At 39.9% G+C, this 19,171-nt stretch overlaps 2 protein-coding genes and 1 long non-coding RNA gene across 10 annotated transcripts in view; 1 reads left to right on the top strand and 2 right to left on the bottom strand.

The window, feature by feature from the left end:
• Positions 1-850: 850 nt before the first annotated feature.
• The window catches only part of Ipk1 (Inositol phosphate kinase 1), a 43,267-nt gene continuing 24,946 nt past the window's right edge, over positions 851-19,171 (bottom strand). For 2 of the 8 annotated variants that reach the window (XM_046626625.2, XM_046626622.2), the window contains exons 2-8: positions 4,279-4,501; positions 3,089-3,293; positions 2,768-2,976; positions 2,063-2,476; positions 1,750-1,965; positions 1,388-1,677; positions 851-1,300 (exon numbers count right to left, since the gene is read on the bottom strand). In XM_046626625.2, coding sequence (XP_046482581.1) covers positions 1,126-1,300; positions 1,388-1,677; positions 1,750-1,965; positions 2,063-2,476; positions 2,768-2,976; positions 3,089-3,293; positions 4,279-4,476 — 1,707 coding nt within the window. In that variant the 5' untranslated portion in view covers positions 4,477-4,501 and the 3' untranslated portion in view covers positions 851-1,125. Of the gene's footprint in view, positions 1,301-1,387; positions 1,678-1,749; positions 1,966-2,062; positions 2,477-2,767; positions 2,977-3,088; positions 3,294-4,278; positions 4,502-5,884; positions 6,495-6,733; positions 6,843-8,353; positions 8,565-9,421; positions 9,443-10,390; positions 10,531-10,765; positions 10,998-19,171 lie in introns of those variants that run through there. The other 6 variants (XM_046626627.2, XM_046626628.2, XM_069136543.1 and 3 more) reach the window with 6 other exon arrangements.
• On the top strand, positions 4,081-6,885 carry LOC124219283 (uncharacterized). The gene is made up of 2 exons (XR_011177291.1): positions 4,081-4,222; positions 6,346-6,885. It is a non-coding gene; the product is annotated as an uncharacterized lncRNA (long non-coding RNA).
• LOC124219281 (protein BTG2) lies at positions 11,969-18,858 on the bottom strand. Its single transcript, XM_046626629.2, has one exon. The coding sequence runs from the start codon at positions 17,972-17,974 to the stop codon at positions 17,513-17,515; it is 462 nt and encodes a 153-aa protein (XP_046482585.1). The 5' UTR covers positions 17,975-18,858; the 3' UTR covers positions 11,969-17,512.

Raw genomic sequence — 19,171 nt, 5'->3', positions numbered from 1 at the left:
CCACTACGCAACCGCGCCATTCATAAACTCTGAAACCGAACCGACGCGCGACGCGCCTCAGTTTCGTACAAGTACGGCCGACTTTAGCGATCTGTGTTCCTCAAGCTACGAACAATATGAACCTCGCGCAATCTTCGCCAGCCGAATGCTTCGAACAAACCGAAATACCGCTACCAGATGGACTCAGCTCGTACGATAAGCTAAACGTTGCACAACCGGGTATCAGTGATATTGAGGTTTTCAACATTCTACACACCAATTACCGTTTTTACTACTTGAAAAATGGAATGACCAGTGACTGGGACAGTATGCACTTTTTATGTATAAAACTTAATTGTAATAAATCCTTTCAACTTCGTGGACTAACTTATCATCATATTTCTCCCTGTAAGCTAGAAATCGCATATCAGATTCTGATCCGAATAGACTTATGCCAATGAATTATCGGTGCAGAAAAAGTTAATCGTCGAATACTTTTTGTGATTTCATTCATAAAGTAAAATCAATTTTCAGGGAAAACGGCTTTTGGTTCTGTACAGACACATTTACTTATTATTAGGTGAGAATGAATCTGACTTTCATTTTCGCCTTCCATCACAAAACTGGAACAAAACATATCAACATAAAATGTTTCAAAGTGATATAAAAAATCAGAATATTACTTTCCTTGCTATTCTTGAACAAATAACACTATGACTAGTTAAAAAATACAGAATAGTCTCTTATCACTAACATCGCCTAATTATGTGACTTAAAGCTATCGTCTAATTACAATGATTATGACTATTCGACAGCATATATACTATCGATTACTTTGTAGTAGAGAGATTTGCATTGTCATTCAACTATAATTACCAAGTTTCTCTCACTTTACACCTTTTCAGTTTCAACTCAACTAAAACTGATAGGTTTTTTTTTTTTTTACTATCAATTGCTGCTTACGATCTTAAAATTGTTTATATGTTGCACTCAACTGAATTGTGCCAATGAAACGTGCACGTGAACAAGTTTCGATTTTATTTAACGAGGAAGAGCATGATTTTCTTGGTATCTACTAGAATAAAACGCAGCTTAAAAAACGTGACAGTAGAATTACGCTGTACTGAAAAATAATTTATTTACCAATTAAACCTCTTTTTCTAAAATTTTCGTAACAGAAACAAGAACGTTTATGTCGCGTTTCCGGTGTTTTTTAATGCAGTGTATGGACTTCGGGTCCACGTCCAGGATACCCACATTGACCAAAAAACTAAGCTGGTCTGTCTCCACGACATTTGGTTCCGCTACATTGGGTATGCACCTATAAAAAAAAAACGAACATTCAACTGTAAATCTCCGACCGTGACCTAGTCTTGAAATTTCTATGCTAAACAGGTGAATTACTTACGCGGAGTCAATTTCTTGGAAGGCCATTAGAATGGAGCAATCCTTGGCAGTTGTTGCGAGGAGATAATTCTGTAAAGCTCGCAACTCGTCATTTGTGATTGCGATATTTATCTCCCCTTCGGTTTCGTCTAGATTTCGATCAAGTTTATTACTTCGGAAATCCGCCGACGCAGTGCTGTTATTTCCATTTTTGCCAGGAATTTTCGGCTTCAAGGTATTTGTACTTTCGGATGGATTTACAGAGGAATAGGCAGCGCTTGACGCATCCTTTGTCCGTGCAGACTCGCATCTCTGGGCAGACAGAATAACAATGTAAAAGTGTAAATCAAACTAACGATAAGAAATTTTTAAAAGATAACGCACCTCACATAGTTCTTCGATTCTGATAGGCAGTTCGTTCTTCTTGCTGCTGTGCATTCTTATCATACTGGAATAAATCGAGTTATCGTTCCAAATTCGTATATACTTCAAATATATTTTATATACGATGTCGGTACTGTAATACGGCAATTGCTGCATGCGACGGATTCGTCCAAGGACAGAATCTGGTAGGAGGTCACCGCCAATGAAATTGCACTCCTGAAAAACGCGATAAAGCATTGAAAATGGTCTACAAGAGGAAAAATATCCACGTCAGATTAAAAAGCATTATCGGATAAAAATGAGGCATACTTACGTAATCTGATAAGTACAGGAGTTTCTTCGCCTTCACTACGAGCTCTTGTTCAATTCGTGTCTCATTGTCACAATCCTGTGACGATATTCGAGCCAATGGACAATATGCTGATTCGTTCATCGGGGTATGATGGAATTCTCTCAATAAAGCGGTGCTAACGAGTCTGACGAAAATTTTTAAATACTGTTCCATAGATCGATATCTACTGGCAACGAACCATTCTCCTAAAATATACTCCAAGTCATCTGGATTACTATTACAGTCATAGATTATGTTGCCATTTTTGAAAATCCTGAGATTGTTTTGAGGAGACTTCAGAAGACCATGAATGGATTTTTTCATACGTTCCGCATCGCCGGAGAACAGATCGAACGGGCAGTAAGTACTACGAGATTTAATCACTCCGCTGTTCATCTGAAAGTCGAGATACGATTTTTTAATTATTCTACCACGTCTTACAAATTTCGTACTTTTACACAATTTTCATTACCAATAGATTGTTTTCAGCAGTCAGTGATGAATAAATAGAATTTCTCCGGTCTATCGGTCAAACTTGCGGGAATTTCATCTGATGATGGCTGACCACGTCCCAGTCGAGAAACCAGGAAAGTAAAAATTTGTCTCTTGCCGAAACACCTGAGAAACCCTATTTATCAACTTATGTAATTTATTTATGTAATAACAATTAACTTCATCGGGCGTTACCTTGGAGTATTGCGTAAGACAATACGTGCACCTCTGGAACTGTTCGTCCGATTCGTGCCTGAATCCTTGTTTAGGTTTGATTTCAACGCAGAAAGTAGGTCGACTGCAATGGTACTGTTGCAGCGAATCGGTAAGTTTGGCAGGTAAAAAGGCATAATCTACGTATTTGGTGACGTACTCTTCGACTATGTCTTTCCCGCGGCGACTTTCTGCGGAGAAAATAGTTAATGAAATATAAATTCGCAGTATTTTACACAATACTTGAGACATTTCTAAACGCAGCATGTTATTTTAAGAAGGGAATCGAGAGATCTTACTCACCTGGACGCAGAGAGCGTATAGCTTCGGACAGCAGCGCCATATCTTCCGGCCTGCCACGAATTATTTCTGGGGGTTCAACGTATTCGCCAAGAAATCGTAAGATTACGACTCTCAGAAACTGATTTTCCTGTCTCGTTCGTGCCTCGCCTCCATCCGGATCGGCCTTGCCAGGTAAAGACTTCCGAAACCGCACCACTTTCCGCTCCTGTAAATATCATTCGAGAAAAGTGCTTAATAAATGACAATGCGCCGTCTTTATATTGAAAGTTAAATAATAATATACAGTTTAAAAGTACAATTCCCCTCGAAGTGTATAATGTACACATACATCGGGTAGGGAAAAACATCGAGAAAGTTTAAGCCTTTGTTACACACGTACTCCCTTAACTAGTTTCTTACTAAAGCTGAGAACGAATTAACGGGTTTGCAACAATGCGAAGCACGGATATCTTTGATGGGCTCTCGTGACGTCTTCTATGTTTGAAGGACATTAACCCAATCGGGTAATAATTATATCACCAGAGGCGAGATTTGACGTCAAGAGATACGTTTCTCATCGGAATTTCATCCAAGTCAACCGAGTGATCAAGGGTTCCAATACCAGAGATCAGTTACCTCCAATTCAAATTTCCCGCGAAAGGAATTAGTCGTGAAGAAAAATCAGCGAAGCCGCGAAACGTGAATAATCATGGCAACAACAAGTGAGAAGGCGAAGACGGCTGAATCTTTATAGCTTCGAAATCCTAAATTTGGGTTAAGCAAGTAGACCCCATGACTCATTGATCAATACTAAGAGTGAGACAAACAGGTTCGCTAGTGAACGTGTTTTCTCTGGACAGTGTTCTATCACACGCTGCTAGAATTTGTATAATCAACTAATTACTGCTCAGCTCTACTGCGTAGTAGATGTGGCGGTTGGTGGCCCGGCACAATCACCGCGATACACGATATCAGGCCAATGGTTGAACTATTCCAGTATGCCCACACCCACACGTCGAACATGCGTGTTCTACTGCGGTTCACGTAATTTTCCATTGTCTCCTTCTCCCGCCTTATATGTCAACTACCATTAAGAAAACTGGATCGACGAAGAAGCAGAGTGTCAGAGTTGCAGCGTCAGCGATTCAAAGAAAGGTTTGGCGTGTAAATACTCCGATATTGGCCAGTATAAATACATTAAGAATACTTACACAAGGCAGTGCCAGCACCAAGTTTGCGTTTCCTTCCCCGCGATAGACACACTCTTTGACGGATCGACGATCACCGGCGATGAAAATTTGATCAAGAACGAATTTCCACGCGCGGTCATTTTTCTGTTTTGCTCTTTCTGCCGCATCAATTTCACGTATCCACGTTTCACCGCTGGAGCTTCCCTCGTTCAGTACCATTCTTGTTTTGCCATCAGAAATCAAACTGCGACAAAAAATGTTGATGATGAGTTTTAACGAACATATTTCAATCGTATTTCAAAATGTGTTCAATTCGACGTCAATGTGCTACACTTTTTCATTGTGTCCAGAAAACCCTAACAGAGTTAGAAGCTGTCTCGAAATCATAAACGACCGTCGGTCAAAACTAATTATAATAAATCACAAGCGCATCACTGGATGAAAGGTTAGATGACGTATCGTTTACTGTGTGTTTTTTTACTATCAAAACTACGTCAACTTCTATTTCAGACCATCGCGCTATCGTAAAATCATCACGGATACGATCGTCCATATTATGACAAGGTGCTTAATCGATATATCGAACATCGCGTGTTGGTGCTCGATAACACTATTAACACCATGTGTGTTATAAGCAAGCGCGAAGACACTGACGGATTTTCTATCCATATCATCATCAGGAGGGATATGTTCCGTAATTATTTTAAACGAAGCCATAAATCATTAGCATCGATGCACTTTTAATCCATCATCTATATGGATCAACGAATTCTTTCATATTTTCAATGAGAAGAGAAGAACATATTAACAATATTCGGAATTCCTCCAACGCCTAGTTCCTTATTAGAACCATACTTCACAATGTACGTAAACAATTTCTACACGGATAGAAAAAAAATGTCCCAGTAGATCCGCTTAGATTTTTGGGTTGATTTAACCGGTTTTTAATGTATTACTAACGATAAGTGAAAAAAAAGGAAGTAAAAATAACAAATTAAATGTTAATATGACAGTTTAAGTGTTGATATTAGAAAAGCACAAATATAAAATGTACCTGCTGGGACATCGTGTTTAGTTAGGTAAATTATTCTAACGGTGTAACAATGCTGGTTTACTATTGATGAAAATAATTTGCAGCGTGGTAACGGCTTATAGTCGTTCTACTCCTGAAGTATAAAAGCTGCGCATATACTTGTTGCGCCTGGATTAGTTCCTCTAGGTATGGTAGCAAGCGGAAACATGGCGGCCTAGCATCTAACTCATGCGAGGAGTCTCGAGGCGTGTGATAACTTCGAAACGACTCGGAGCGGTGCCGACGGGCATAGTAATCGGTGTTTATTAAAATAACAACAAATAAAACGAGCCCAAGGCGCTAGTCGATTGTTGATATCGTTATAACAGAGATATGTATTTGACTCGGCGGCAGCTAGAAGATAAAGTTTATCGGTCAGGCCAAGGTTTACTATCTCCAGGCATCGTCGTGACGTCGGTTCATGGGAGGAAAGGCTTGCGGACGATTCCGGGTGAGCAGCCAACAGAAAAGAGTTCAACAGGCGAGATAGATTGTTCAATCGGGTTCGTGAAGAGGCATTTATGGCTGAAGCGAAGCGTGAGAAGATCCACTCGCCGAAACAGGTCAACCGGCATCCCAATGAAATATATGACCGTCTGACATCAACCACGGTGTAATTTTCCTAGTAGACCGCAGATTTAAATCCACAACAAGGTTCCCTCGGCTATGCAGGCCGAAAAAATTTCCCCCGGCGTCACTACCTTTCGCGTTCATGGAGCGTCTTCGATATTCAGCAAATAGCACTGCAGGCAAACGTAATTCCTCGATAAATAGATACGTTGAAAGAAACACTTCGAACTTTACTGGCCTCTGACTTCTGGCAAAGATGAAAAAAAAAAATCCGATTGCACACATCCATATTCTCCTTAAGCTCCGGGGTTACCGATTGTTTCGACGCAGCCTATATAACAAGCATCATTGTCAGATGTAACAAATGGAACTGCTAGTCGCCTCTTGTGTACCCTAGTAACATTCGCACTTGAGATTTATAACAACGTTTCTCCGTACTTTGACAGGCTCGCTCGGATACTTGGATCGCGGATCTGAAGTAAATGGATGTTGTGAGGTATTGAACATGGCTTACTAACACAAGTTTCAATGCACGGATTACGGGTACGAGAAACTCTCAGTCAGACAATATCCAACTCCAATTCTCTGCTGAAGACCTTGAAATCATCAATTTAGATATTGCATTACCTGCACTTATAGGGACGACAAGAGGAGAACTAGACGTGTGTTACCCTTGGCTCGGTGGAGCGTGAATTAGTGTAGTTTTGGGTAGTTTTTGCATGCGGACGAAGATGAAACGCCGAGGAAACATTCGTCTGTTTCTCGCATCGGCAGTAGTATCACACAATGCAGCGAAAGACAGAGAAGAACATCAGGGCAGTAACCGAAGCTGACCTCTGAGACAACCTGATTCTCCGCCTGCCTGCTGCAATCGAAAGAGCGGTATCGGCATGGACAGGTTGCACCTCCACTCCTCCACGGACCAGCGACCACTTGTCGATTTGGTTTGTTTGTCATCAACGATGCTCGAGCACTCCGTAGTTTTCTCTCCCAAAAAACGTCGGAGCACAATTCGCCACGACGTAGAGTAAACTCGTTACCAAGTCGACTGCTAGGCTTCATCCTCCGATCGATCGAATTATCTGCCATCTATGTTTCAGGTCACAACTTCCGTCCGCCATGCATTGACTCCAGATCTTTCGAAAGTATCTGATGCACAGTATCTGCACTCCTTGACTTTCAGCAAAACTCCGGGACGAAGAGTTCACGATAGTTCGAGCAACGGATTGTCGGTCGTCTTCGGAGTTATAAAGGTCACGGAATGCTAAGGAAGCAAGGAATGAGTCTCTACGTCTTTATCCATAGATCTATAAATCTTCCCGTTTGTGAATATATATATACATATGTGTGTGTGTGTGTGTGTACACACACACACCTACGTAGAGCACTGAATAGTGGGTGTCTCGTGATTGTCGTGACATATAAACGCATCGAGAGGATAACTTGAACCTCGGATAAGTACCCGGCTACTTTCTAGGCGATAAGATTTCAAGCGTTTTCATCGTCTAGCGCGAACGAAAGATCACACACGCTGCCATGTTCCTGTTTATGCTGCATATCTTGATATTGGAGGAATCAAAAAATTACGTAGATCAATAATAATCTGAACAGAAAGGTATAAAGGTTATCAATAAGACTTATTACATAGGTATGAATTAATGCGTAATGCAGTTCAAACGTCAGAGAAAAGATATTTGACATGTAATGTAGACATTTACGAATACATTTTTATACTGTCGGATGCGTTCTCTGTTAATTACAACTTCAGTCGCTGATTAGCGTAACTTGATGTTGAGACAATTATACGATCCTTGCGGGCGAAAATGTTATCTGTGCTGGTGGTGGCAATCAAATATCGTAACATGGATTCGCGCACGTTTTATAATCGCCCAATTCGGAGTCGTCCCCTCTGCTGCGGTAATTTGTTCCTTATAGAATAGAAGGAGGGAGAACGTGGAGGCAGGAGTGCAAGAGGAGAAGGAGGGAGTTCGCTAGTAATATATATCGTGAATGTATGATGATTTGGTGTTACAGAAATTCTGGACAGCGTTGTGTACAATTTCGAAACGGGTATAGCGGGCGGCCATTCTGTCGGTTACAAACTCTCGAGTTTATAAAAAAAAAAAAAAAAAATATGGGTAAAAAGTAAAACTAATAACAATACAGAGAAACAAAATTTTCTCAACGAAAAATTCTCCGCGCGTATTGCGTGTATTATGACGAACGTCGAAAAAATATGTCACGAACGAAAGAAAAAAATATTTATATTCCTTAAATTACACTTTTAAGTATATTAATTCGTTAGCAATGATCAGAATATACCAACATGGCATTTAGAAACTCGCTTGCTCGAGGCTGTGAAACGAACATAATAAGCTTGTACTTTTTTTCGTCCTTTTCTTTTAGTTATTTTCTGAAACCTGTTTAACACAAAAATGCAATGAATTTTGTTACCGGATGGTGCTGCGTGCGAAGAAACACGTCGTCTGCTTTATACGGAGGACAAACGAGCCTTTACCGAACGGGATGAAATATGTACATCGTTGAGAGCAGTATGTGGATTTGCAAGGTTTCGTTGCTCAATGTTTAGCGAATAAATATTTTGCAACGACAGCCAAACCGCAGAGAGGCCGAGCGGCACGAGTTACGCGCACCAAGATGGCCGCTACATGTAGAATCGCCGAATCACGCGTTCCTAGCCTCCTCTCGCCTGCCTGCCCGCTGTGCGGCTACATAACGAATAATACCGGCGCTAGCGGCGGCGTGACAATTAAACGTTTTGCAAAACTCTGCGCAGTCGTGAAAATTGAGTGATATTCAAAAGCGGATGTATGTTAGTATGCAACGAAAAAATCTTCCGTATAAACGTAGGCGGAACTGAACACTTCGAAGATCTCAGCCCTAGATACATATACATGATAAATTCGTTTTGAAAAATTCGGACGACTGAAAAATCAATTCTTTTCCAGGACGGATACCTGCGCTCGTAGTTTCGAAATCCGAATATTCAGTTATCCCCGAGACGTACGAAATCCTCGAATGGCCAAAAGCACCGACATCTACACGAGACTCGTTCCGATTCGACGAAATAGAACCCATTTGAATTTCTGCATGAATGTATACAGACCGTAGAATGAATAAATAATGCTGAACTAACAGATTCACAGACTATTTTGGCGAATGTGTCGAGAGGGATTTGCTACTTTCGTCAGCGTATTACACAAAACAGGTATATCGGATACCCCGTAGCTCCCCCCCCCCCCCCCCCCCCCCCTCGACCCCCCTTTAAGTTTCCCTGCCTCGATTCGACAAAGTAAAGCGTAGAAAAATTTGACCGCAAGAAGTGACACACCGTACATGTACGTTGTAAGTGTGTGCAAATATGTACATTTGTTACATGACCAATACATAACCACGACTATAACACAAAAAGAAAAGGACAGAAGATAAAACGAAGCAAACTTATACAGATATTATATCAGGCAGAATGGTGAGCGGAATTTTTGCTAAATACCGACTTACTTGATCCTCCGTGTGGTTTATCTACGGAACTAGGAGGGTCTGTCCACCTTTTTGCCGCTTTTGAAAGGTTCCTAAAATTTTTAAGAACCTACGTTACTTTGAATTTTATTGTTTCCGGAGACGATAATTATAGTTTTCGAGAGAAAAACAATTGCGTTGATTATCTTGAAATGCGTTTAAACTGATAATTAATCTTATCGCGACGTATAAACGCGCCGCGTCTAATCTACCTTACAAACTACAGGCTTACGACGTTCTTGGGATGTATGAGCCGATAACTATTCCACAAGGCAGTGAAGAACCACAGGCAATGCACGTGTAAATAACAGAGAACGCCTCGCAAGAAAATTAGTTTCTGCACAATTTAAAACTTGCCATATTTTCTTGCATTAGCGCATACCAAAATCTCTAGTTGCGAAGTCGTCGATCGATCTAGCGATTAAGAAAAAACTGTTAGTTCAATTTATGTTAAGGTCATGCACAAAGCGTTGCGTTGTAAAAAAAGGAATAGAAAACGTAATTGGCAATACACTGCATCGTTGATCGTCAAGACAATGTACGGTTAGTTCCCCAGCCTTAGCATTTCACAGTTTACCCTTTTTCCGATATTGTCCTCTCGAAGTATCGAACACCTTCAGCAACAATAAGACAATGGTGATTCGAAACCGAACGACAAACACGTGATGTTTTCTAAACTTCTGGGGGCTTTGAATTTAACGTCGTTACAATCATTATTTCAATGTTCGTAAAAATACTGTATCGTTATTGTTCCCGGTAAAACCCACAATTTTGATATTAGAAGCTCGAGGTGTTTCTCAGGACAAAGCGAATGTAGGTACGGATATTTCAATACGACAATGACACAACGCAGACCTTGCGCTCCCCGCAAAATTTTCTCGGCCTCACTGACGTTGTCGTGTGTAATTAAACGATACTAGTACTAAGAATAAATTGGCAAATATGAATTACCTTGAGAAGCGTTGAAAAAATAATTGTCAACCCGAAGAGTTGAACAACGTTCAACGTTCTTAGCTGCAACCTTGTCGCGCTCGGTTGTTACAATACAAACAACTTTTCATTCGTTCGCATTACAAGTTCTCCAAGTCAGCATCATTGTTTGTCCAACTGTAAACATTGATTCTAACGACTGAGAAGGAAATTTCAAATTCCGATTTCTGAGCTGCCGACAACGTGAGCACGTAAGCTTCTAAGATACGTATTATGTGCCAAATCCTCAACGAAGATGGGAACGTCGGACGTGTGCGGTTGTGCAATTCCTCTTTCCTACCAGCATTTTGCTTATGTTCACTGATTTTCGACACGAAAGTTACAAAACCATATTACCGCGCTTCGCCGCTACTGCTGTGTCGAGGTTGTTTACCAGCCCTGGTCGATCCTCCGTCTTATCTCGTGCCACGGCCTCTGTTTATTTTCATCGTCTTTTCACTCCATCCTCGCCAAAGGCGTGAGGCTTTACAGTGTCTCCCATGGTGCAACGCGCGTCATACCACGAGGACGCTACTCGAGACACAACAAAACTCCACACTATAGTTTAAAGAGAAGAAGCAAAAGAACTTGGTAGCCAGTGACGCACCGCTTGGCAACATGGCCGTCGGAACTTCACGACATGCGCGAATGCATTCTGCTGACGTTTTTATTGAACCCGCTTGTCCTTCCCTATGTTGTACGAGTCTAGCACATCAGGATCAACTGAACCCAGAGACGATACCACATCGCTGAAGTTACTTTATACTCGCGCGTCAATTCAACGTTGATTACATTTTAAAATGTAACAGGACGTCGTTAGTAGAAAATCAGTTTCTTTTGATGAGGATGCATAATGAATTCCCTAAACTTATTTGCCGTCTTTTCATGACCATGGTTCACTATCAAATGTTTTATATACTTTCATCGTCCATTCGTCTGTTGGGTACCTGTGAAAAGACATTCAACGTTGCCTAAATCGTATTGCTGGGTACTGAATTGTGAAATGGGCGAGGCTTTATTGTACCTTCGGTGATTGGGTTTAGAAACTTACAAACTATTGTCATACGGCTGTGTGTGACGAATACGAATTAATGGTAATATAATTCCTAGCACGGCGAACGTAACGTACTCCCCCACCTACGGTAGTGTTTACGCACACGTGGTCCGTGTTAAAATAACATAATTAGAACAGCTACACTCAAGAGACTAGCTGACAAAATATTCTCAAGATCTAAAGATTATTGATTTCTTTCTCGGGAATAAAAAGCTATAATGGTTTTCAATCTATAATATCGAATAAAGTTATCATTGAGTTATTGAATTTCAATAATATTTTTATTGATAGAATATCAGAAACAAAAACTTTGTAATCCCAATTCTAAAATTGAATAAAATTGTGGTGAAATTTGACAATGTTCGTCTATAAAATCGAATCCATTTAATAACCTGAGATAAAATGTAAAACGTTTGAGGAGGGTGTTTCGAATCAAATGATAAGAGACAAAGATGTTAATTTTTTCATCATTTTTATATTCATGAAATTCCATAAGCACGAGGCCCTTACTTTTATTTTCTCTGTACAAAAACATTCGAAAAAATTATTTTTTTTTTTTTTTAATTATTATTATTTCATTCTTTCATTAAAAGAGTTAAATTTTTCCGATCTCACGGCATATATATACAAGCGAGAAATAATAATTTGTAATCTATCAACTAAATATAATTATACATTGATACAATAGACTTAATAATAATAATAATAATAATAATAATAATAATAATAATAATATTGTAATTATAATAATAGGTATGAGTCTAAAATTTTAGGGATTCTTGTTCTGGGTTGGTTGACTGATTGATCCGGGGGGGATGTATTATGTATGTAGGTGTTTTTCATGCAGATATACATATATGGAAACGCATTTGGCAAATTTCATATGATGTATATGTTTGTTCTTTAAATTTCCAAAATTTTTCCATAACGTCTATGCATTGAGTGACTGTGCATCATAATATATACATTTACGTATATTATTATTATTACTCTAGTGTGTATATATATATATGCGTATGGAGCGGAGCCCGACGCGACGGCGAGTTCACCATTGGTCCTTGTTTGTTACTCTTATTTTTTATATTACTTTAAGTAAAGTTTATACATGATTTTACAAAGTCTTCGTTTTTGTTTCTTTCTCATTTTCTTTTCTTTTATCCTATAATATATGATTTAGTACAGTCTTAATCACATGTCACTCGGCCCGGTGATGTGGATCCCGCACCTCGCTTCGAGCACCCTCTCTTCTCATCTCCAGCTTTCTAACTCTCGCTCTTCCGTTCTCTATTATGCATTCTTACTTGTTTGCGCTAGCCTGATTTACTATATTATTCATCGAATCTATCTGCACATTACAGTTACGATCCAACATAGACCAAGCAGAAAAGAGGATCTGACCAACACTACGTCATTGAATTTGGCAACGCACGACCGGTGAATAAAGTCAGTGCCTACTGTCTACATTATATGGTGTCAGTCATGCCTCTTTTCATGTTGGTTTCTATGGTTCCTTAACCCACTTGCCAAACCGCACACGTTATCGATTAAACATACATAAAATTAGTGCTCGTATTCATTTGAAATTAGGATCTACAGTGGTGTACACACCTTCAACTTGCCATGATCCATAAAAACTACAGATTGCAGCGCGGCTCGATTTCAACAAAAGACTAGATGGACCACTAGATGGACTTTACCGTTATGATGTTATTTTTGTGCCATTTTATAAAAGAACTGTCTGTAAGGTGGTAGAATCTACAATCACGTTTCAGTATCCCAATCACAAACTTTGTTTGGATCTGAATTATTATTCTCTTTTACGACACGAGTTGGATAACAAGTATGAAAATTTTCAAACTTTTCGAACCAAATAACCAGAAAAAGAAAGAAGCGCAACAAATTTTGCGTCGTTGTTTATCAAGAATGATAAAAAGCGTGGACGCAGATTTGACGTCGATAGAATTGGCAAAAGGCACGCACGAGCCAATTTTGCGTGTGTTTATCTGAGTTTTTTTTTTTTTATGCATCCCGAGATCACGACCAGAAAGTAAATGTTTTATCCACTACGACTAACACAACTATAATTAGATGATGATGATATGTATGAACAAATGAAACTCTGTCTCAAAAGTGCTCGCCCAAAAGTTCAGTGTTAAGAATTGCATAAAATTACCCAGCGATACGTTTCCTCCCAATCGTCTCGAAACGTGTTTCCAAAAAGGGAAAAGAACTTCTAAACATTCAAAACGGTGAAGAAGATGCTCAGAAAAAAATCCGACAAAATCCAACTCGCTCGTTACAAATTATTACTTTCTTTTTACACACACAAGTGTTTTGCAATTTGCTCGAAATTATTCCAAATACCCGATAAAATTATGAAATTTTCTAAATAGTACATTCGATTTTTCACTGCTGCCACGAGACGTACATTTTTCACATGATTAAAATAGCGTGGTTATAGCTTCTGTACACAAGTTTTACATTTCTTTTTCGTATAATTCTTTTTACATACAAGTCATTTTTTATACATGATTTTCATCGATTACACATTTTTTAAACTGTTCTCGTTAATACTACCACAACATTTTTACGTCGTTACCGTGCAAGTTAACGTGTATTATTTTTCCTCTTGTCATTTTCGCTTTATTCCAGGGATGTTTAATGTGAATGTAAAGTGTACCTAGGATGATGTCGTGTTTATATTCTTGATTTCATCTCGTGTGTGTTAAGTTTGGATTGTTGTCGTTGGTTTTTTCTCGGTTTTTTCTTGTTTGCATTTTTTTTTTATTTCGCAATTTTTTTTTTTTTTTTTAATTTTTATTTTTTTATTTTTTATTTAAAAAAATACTGAATCATAACCAAGCTAAAATCACAGATTTGCTGGCGAATATCCCAGCCGTTTTGTACAAATTCTTCCTGAAGGGCTCTACACTGTATATAAGATACAAAGTACAGGATTATATGTATTATATGCATACATACACACGCGCGAGTCCCTATTTTCCACCATCCCCCTTTCACCCCCCCGCGACGCCAACTCTTCCGACATAATACGCAAACGCGTGTGTAAATGTATATCCCCAATTCGCTCATACAAACACCGCGCATGCACAAAATCCACATTTGCAAAACGCACACACGCATTCCCACACTACGTACGTATTTCGTTATAGAATTCCGTACATTTCGCTTGTCATTCGTTTTTTTTCTCGCAACTCTTTACTTGTGTCAATTATCTATGCATACTATGTGCCTGTGTATATGTTTGCGTAGTGTTTCCGCCGTTGTAAACTATATAATTTCACGTAGGGTATTTTCACATTTTGTTACTACATATTTACTCACTTGCAATGTACAGTCAAGATTCGGCGAAGCAGCCCCCCCCCCCCCCCCCCCTTTCCAGACTGAATATCTCGAAGGGCTCGCTTCGCCGAATTCTCACGGTATGTTATTATCATTCCCTAGCAGCGGTGCAATTATTATAATCATTATTACTATTATCCGAACTAATAGACATATAAATACATACGTATGTGTGTGATTTCATATATGTACTAATCTAATTATTTTTATTCCTAATCCTCGCGCCTACGCGTTCGCATACATTTCTATGTACGTAGAAGGGTTAATATGAGTGTACGATGGTGTTCTGCATAATTACAGATGTATGAATGTTTGTATGTACGCGATGTCGGCGTAAACGTTCCGATCCGTGAAAATATTACATTCGTACGTATTGCGTACCTACATATTTTATATTTATGTCCGAAGGTGAGAATAAGAGTTGAATTTTTCTGTGTTACTAGTTATATTTGCATACCCGACGGAACCGTAATGACGACGTTAACGACGCTTCAATAAATATTGTAGTAACAAAATGTTTTTATTTGAGCGATATTTGACTGCTGTTAGCCTTACGTTTATTTTTTTTTTTTTTTTTATTCCAAGTGCCGTAAAATAACGATTATGATGAAAATTCTAACCGGAAAATAAAATGAGCCAACAATATTGTCCAGGGATAAGAGTAACGCGACGTGAAAATTATATAGGCATGTATGTACGCATCGCTTGACATGTTGCAGTTTTACCAATAAGTTGTTCGAGATCTCTGAAATCATTACGTGTGTGTTTATCACTAAAAATTTACAACTAAAACATGCTTGCGATGCGTGAATCTTGATCGCTTGGGTGTACGTGTGTGTATGTGTGTGGACTTCTAATTGTTTATATTATACTCGTATATATTAGATCGATACACACATGTATGAAGATTGCTTATATTGTCTTACGCTCTCTCTTTAACCTCATTGTATAATCACAGACATCGTAGATTTTTGTTTTGTTTTTTATTTTCTTAACATTTGCCTGATACCGCGGTAGTTTTTGTACATCGAACGAGATTCAACAACAGATTTAGATTTTGCTAACCAATTAGAATATACGATATTTTTCTGTATTACTTTATAACATGTATTGATGTTATTGTTACATTCATTCATTTGTAAAAGTTTTCAATTGAACTCAGCAAATGTTATATCCTGCTTCTGTATCAGTTTTGTACAATAAAAATCACATGCTTTGTTTAAAAATTATTAATATAGTATGTATGTATGTATGCATATATATATATATATATATATATATATATATATATATATATATATATATGTATGTATATATATGTATACACACAGACACAATTGAATTATTTGTTACGTTCAAATTGCAATCAGCCTCAAATCAATAATAGTATAAGGTATATTGTATAATACGTAGAATTATAAGATATTAGAAATTAATAAAATTTCACTCTCTCTTTTTCTCCCATACATATCTTGAATATATATATATATATATATATCGATCCAATAATTATTCATAATCCATCATTTCTTTCATTCATGATTAGAAAATCACAGTTACTTTTAAAAATGATACATATAAATATGTATATATATATAATTTTCAAGATATATATATATATTTCTATATATTAATGTACAATTCGATGATATCCAAATACAATTCGTTCGCGTATTTCAACACGCAAACGCACACGTGCACACACGCATACTCACTTACTCACACAAATACATCTACACATATATTATACGTTGATACATGTACGCGCGTCATTGATATTGATTTTCCATATCATGATCAATATTGATTCTTGTATTTCATCTTATTTTGCCACTTACGTCGTACAACATAGTTACGCACGTACATGTATAATAATGGATAAGTAAATGTTGTTGCCTGGTGCATACGAGAGTGTATTTTTGGTGTGGGTGTGCGTACGTGTGCTTTTGCGAGTTGGTGCACAATAGTAATGATAAGTGTACATGACAATTCACATGATTCGATGAGTAAACGATCTAACATTACACAGTCTCTCTGTCCGACCTTAAACGAGAGGCAGAAGGGGTAGAAGGAGGTGGGGGGTGGCCCAAACACAGCATAGCCTCAATTCCAGATGCCCTCTATAAAATTTTGTTTGTTTGTTTAATTTACTTCTCTTTCCCCTAATTTTCCCTTTCTCACCGCTTTCCGTTGCGTCCTCGTTAAATTGTAATGGCCGGCTATTCGAACGATCGGCGTCGCCGGGGGGAGGGCGGGGGACGATTTCGTAATCTTATACGATTTGTAGATGGAGTCTGGGGATCGCGGCTCAGTCAAGGCTGCATGGGTAGATTTTTGTGGCTTAGTTTTCTTTCTTCATTCTTCTTCTTCTTCTTTCCTTTGAGATCATTGGTGGAGTGTGAACAGTAATTACTCGTTTTTGGTCCCTCTGGAAGGACGCTGGAGATGGAGAATCAGCGAGACGGCCGCGTTTCGAAATACCGCCGTTGGGCAGAGAGTTGTTTGATAATATCGTGCCGCGACAACAGCAGATATAATAATAACAGTATTAGATGAAATATATGCGAGCTTCGGTATGTATAATGAGAGATGATTGAATGAAGAGCGACTGAACTTCTAAGCGAGCTTGAGAAGATCGTGTTGTTATTGGTGTTGTTGTTGTTTGCAAGTTGTTGCGGGCGATTGGCTCAACTTGATACGTAAGCGGCAATTTGCTCGCTGAACTGCGTGTGCTCCATGAATAACGATTCCTTGCAGCTCTCGAACTGTTGCGACTCCTCCGGGTCCGGCTCCGTACGTTCGTACAGAACACAAATCGAGCCGTTCTCGCCGATCCTGTACGAGACCTCAGCAGGGTCGATCCACATAGTCAGCTCCGTCGGAAACAGATTGTGAAGAACGGCGGGCAGGAGACCGACGTTGGCTCCAGCCTGGGCGATCACCGGGTCCATTTTACCGTTTATGCGGAGGCATCGGTATCCCGAACCCCGATTTGGCCGGTCCGGAAACCAGTGATCCCTGTATCGGCGTCGTAGTACCTCGGAGAGCGATGATTTGAACATTTGGAGCTGCCGCTCGGACAGCTGTCCGGTTTGCAGCCTTAGTAAATGCACAAGAAAGTCCGCCGCAGACACGATTTCCAACCTCATTTTGGCTACGTGGTAGTGCTGTCGTTGGTCCAGGTATTGAACTATTATTCTTTTTCTTCTTTTTCTGCTTCCTCTTTCACTGCGTCACGTTCTCTTTATTACCGTTCTTAGGCTAACGGCAGAGTTGTTGGAAGCCAGCTTTGGGACTTGCGCGGGTTCCTCCTGCAGCTGCTTTCAGCTTCGATCGATCCGCTTCTCCTTCTGCCGCGCACACAGGCCCACGGGCAACCGGAACGGCGACGGATTTCAAACAAATACTGATTCAAAATGGCGACGACACCACCGATGCTTGGTTACGCTCGCGTAAAAGCAAAGCTGGCTGCAGTGATCAGCGATTGAAAACTGCGGGCTCGGGTAAGCTGCTTTGGATTGGCTGCATACGATGACAATGACGACGTATAACTCGAAACGCGCAAGCGACAAGCTCTCTCTTGGTACGATCGATTGTCGCTGGCGGTTGGACGTCGTAGGAGCGGCGGCGATAATATTTCACTTTCAGGATCGATCGCCTTTTTTTTTGCTACGTGACGCTGTTTCACACAGTTATACGGAACGAATATCAGATTCACAATAATCTTGCAGTTTATTCGGAACCAGAAAGGCCAACAATGACTATCGGCAGAAATAATAGACGAAGAAATTGATATTAGTCTGATTTTCAAAGCAACGTTTCACACAAGAAAACAAAACAATAAAAACTTGTCTCTTTCGATTTACTTCTCTAGCTTCACCTTTAGTTTCTATAACTCAACACACGATAAAACCAGCTTCGCTCACACAAACGATCCTTACGCCACGGCACGGGATTGTCCCTCCGAATTCGCGAACCGCACTCTGTGAGTCCCGACGACTTTCTAATCGTCACAGCGGACTCCGTCCCGAGTAAGTACCTTCGTGTCTCTTTGTTCGGGTTGCGGTGAAGTGGGGGAAAGACTCTCGACGAATCCGAGCCGGCCGCCCCACTCCGCCCGACTGTCACGTGACCCGGTAGCAACATGCGCGCGCAGTCCGGTCTTCGAATGACCAAGGAAACCCTACGCTGTGTGGTGTGCGTGCTTGTCGATGTATAGAAAGCGCCTCGTCTCGCTTCGCCACCACGCCGCGCCTTGCCAGGAAACCGTGCGGCGATGACGCGCCAGGCCGGAGGCGAGCGACGCCATGTTTCAGGTAGCGCATACGAGCCTCGGCGAGACTGTG

Source organism: Neodiprion pinetum, chromosome 5 (genome assembly GCF_021155775.2).
Source record: "Neodiprion pinetum isolate iyNeoPine1 chromosome 5, iyNeoPine1.2, whole genome shotgun sequence".
In the NCBI taxonomy this organism is placed as follows: Eukaryota; Metazoa; Arthropoda; class Insecta; order Hymenoptera; family Diprionidae; genus Neodiprion; species Neodiprion pinetum.
This window is presented reverse-complemented; position numbering and strand designations above follow the sequence as displayed.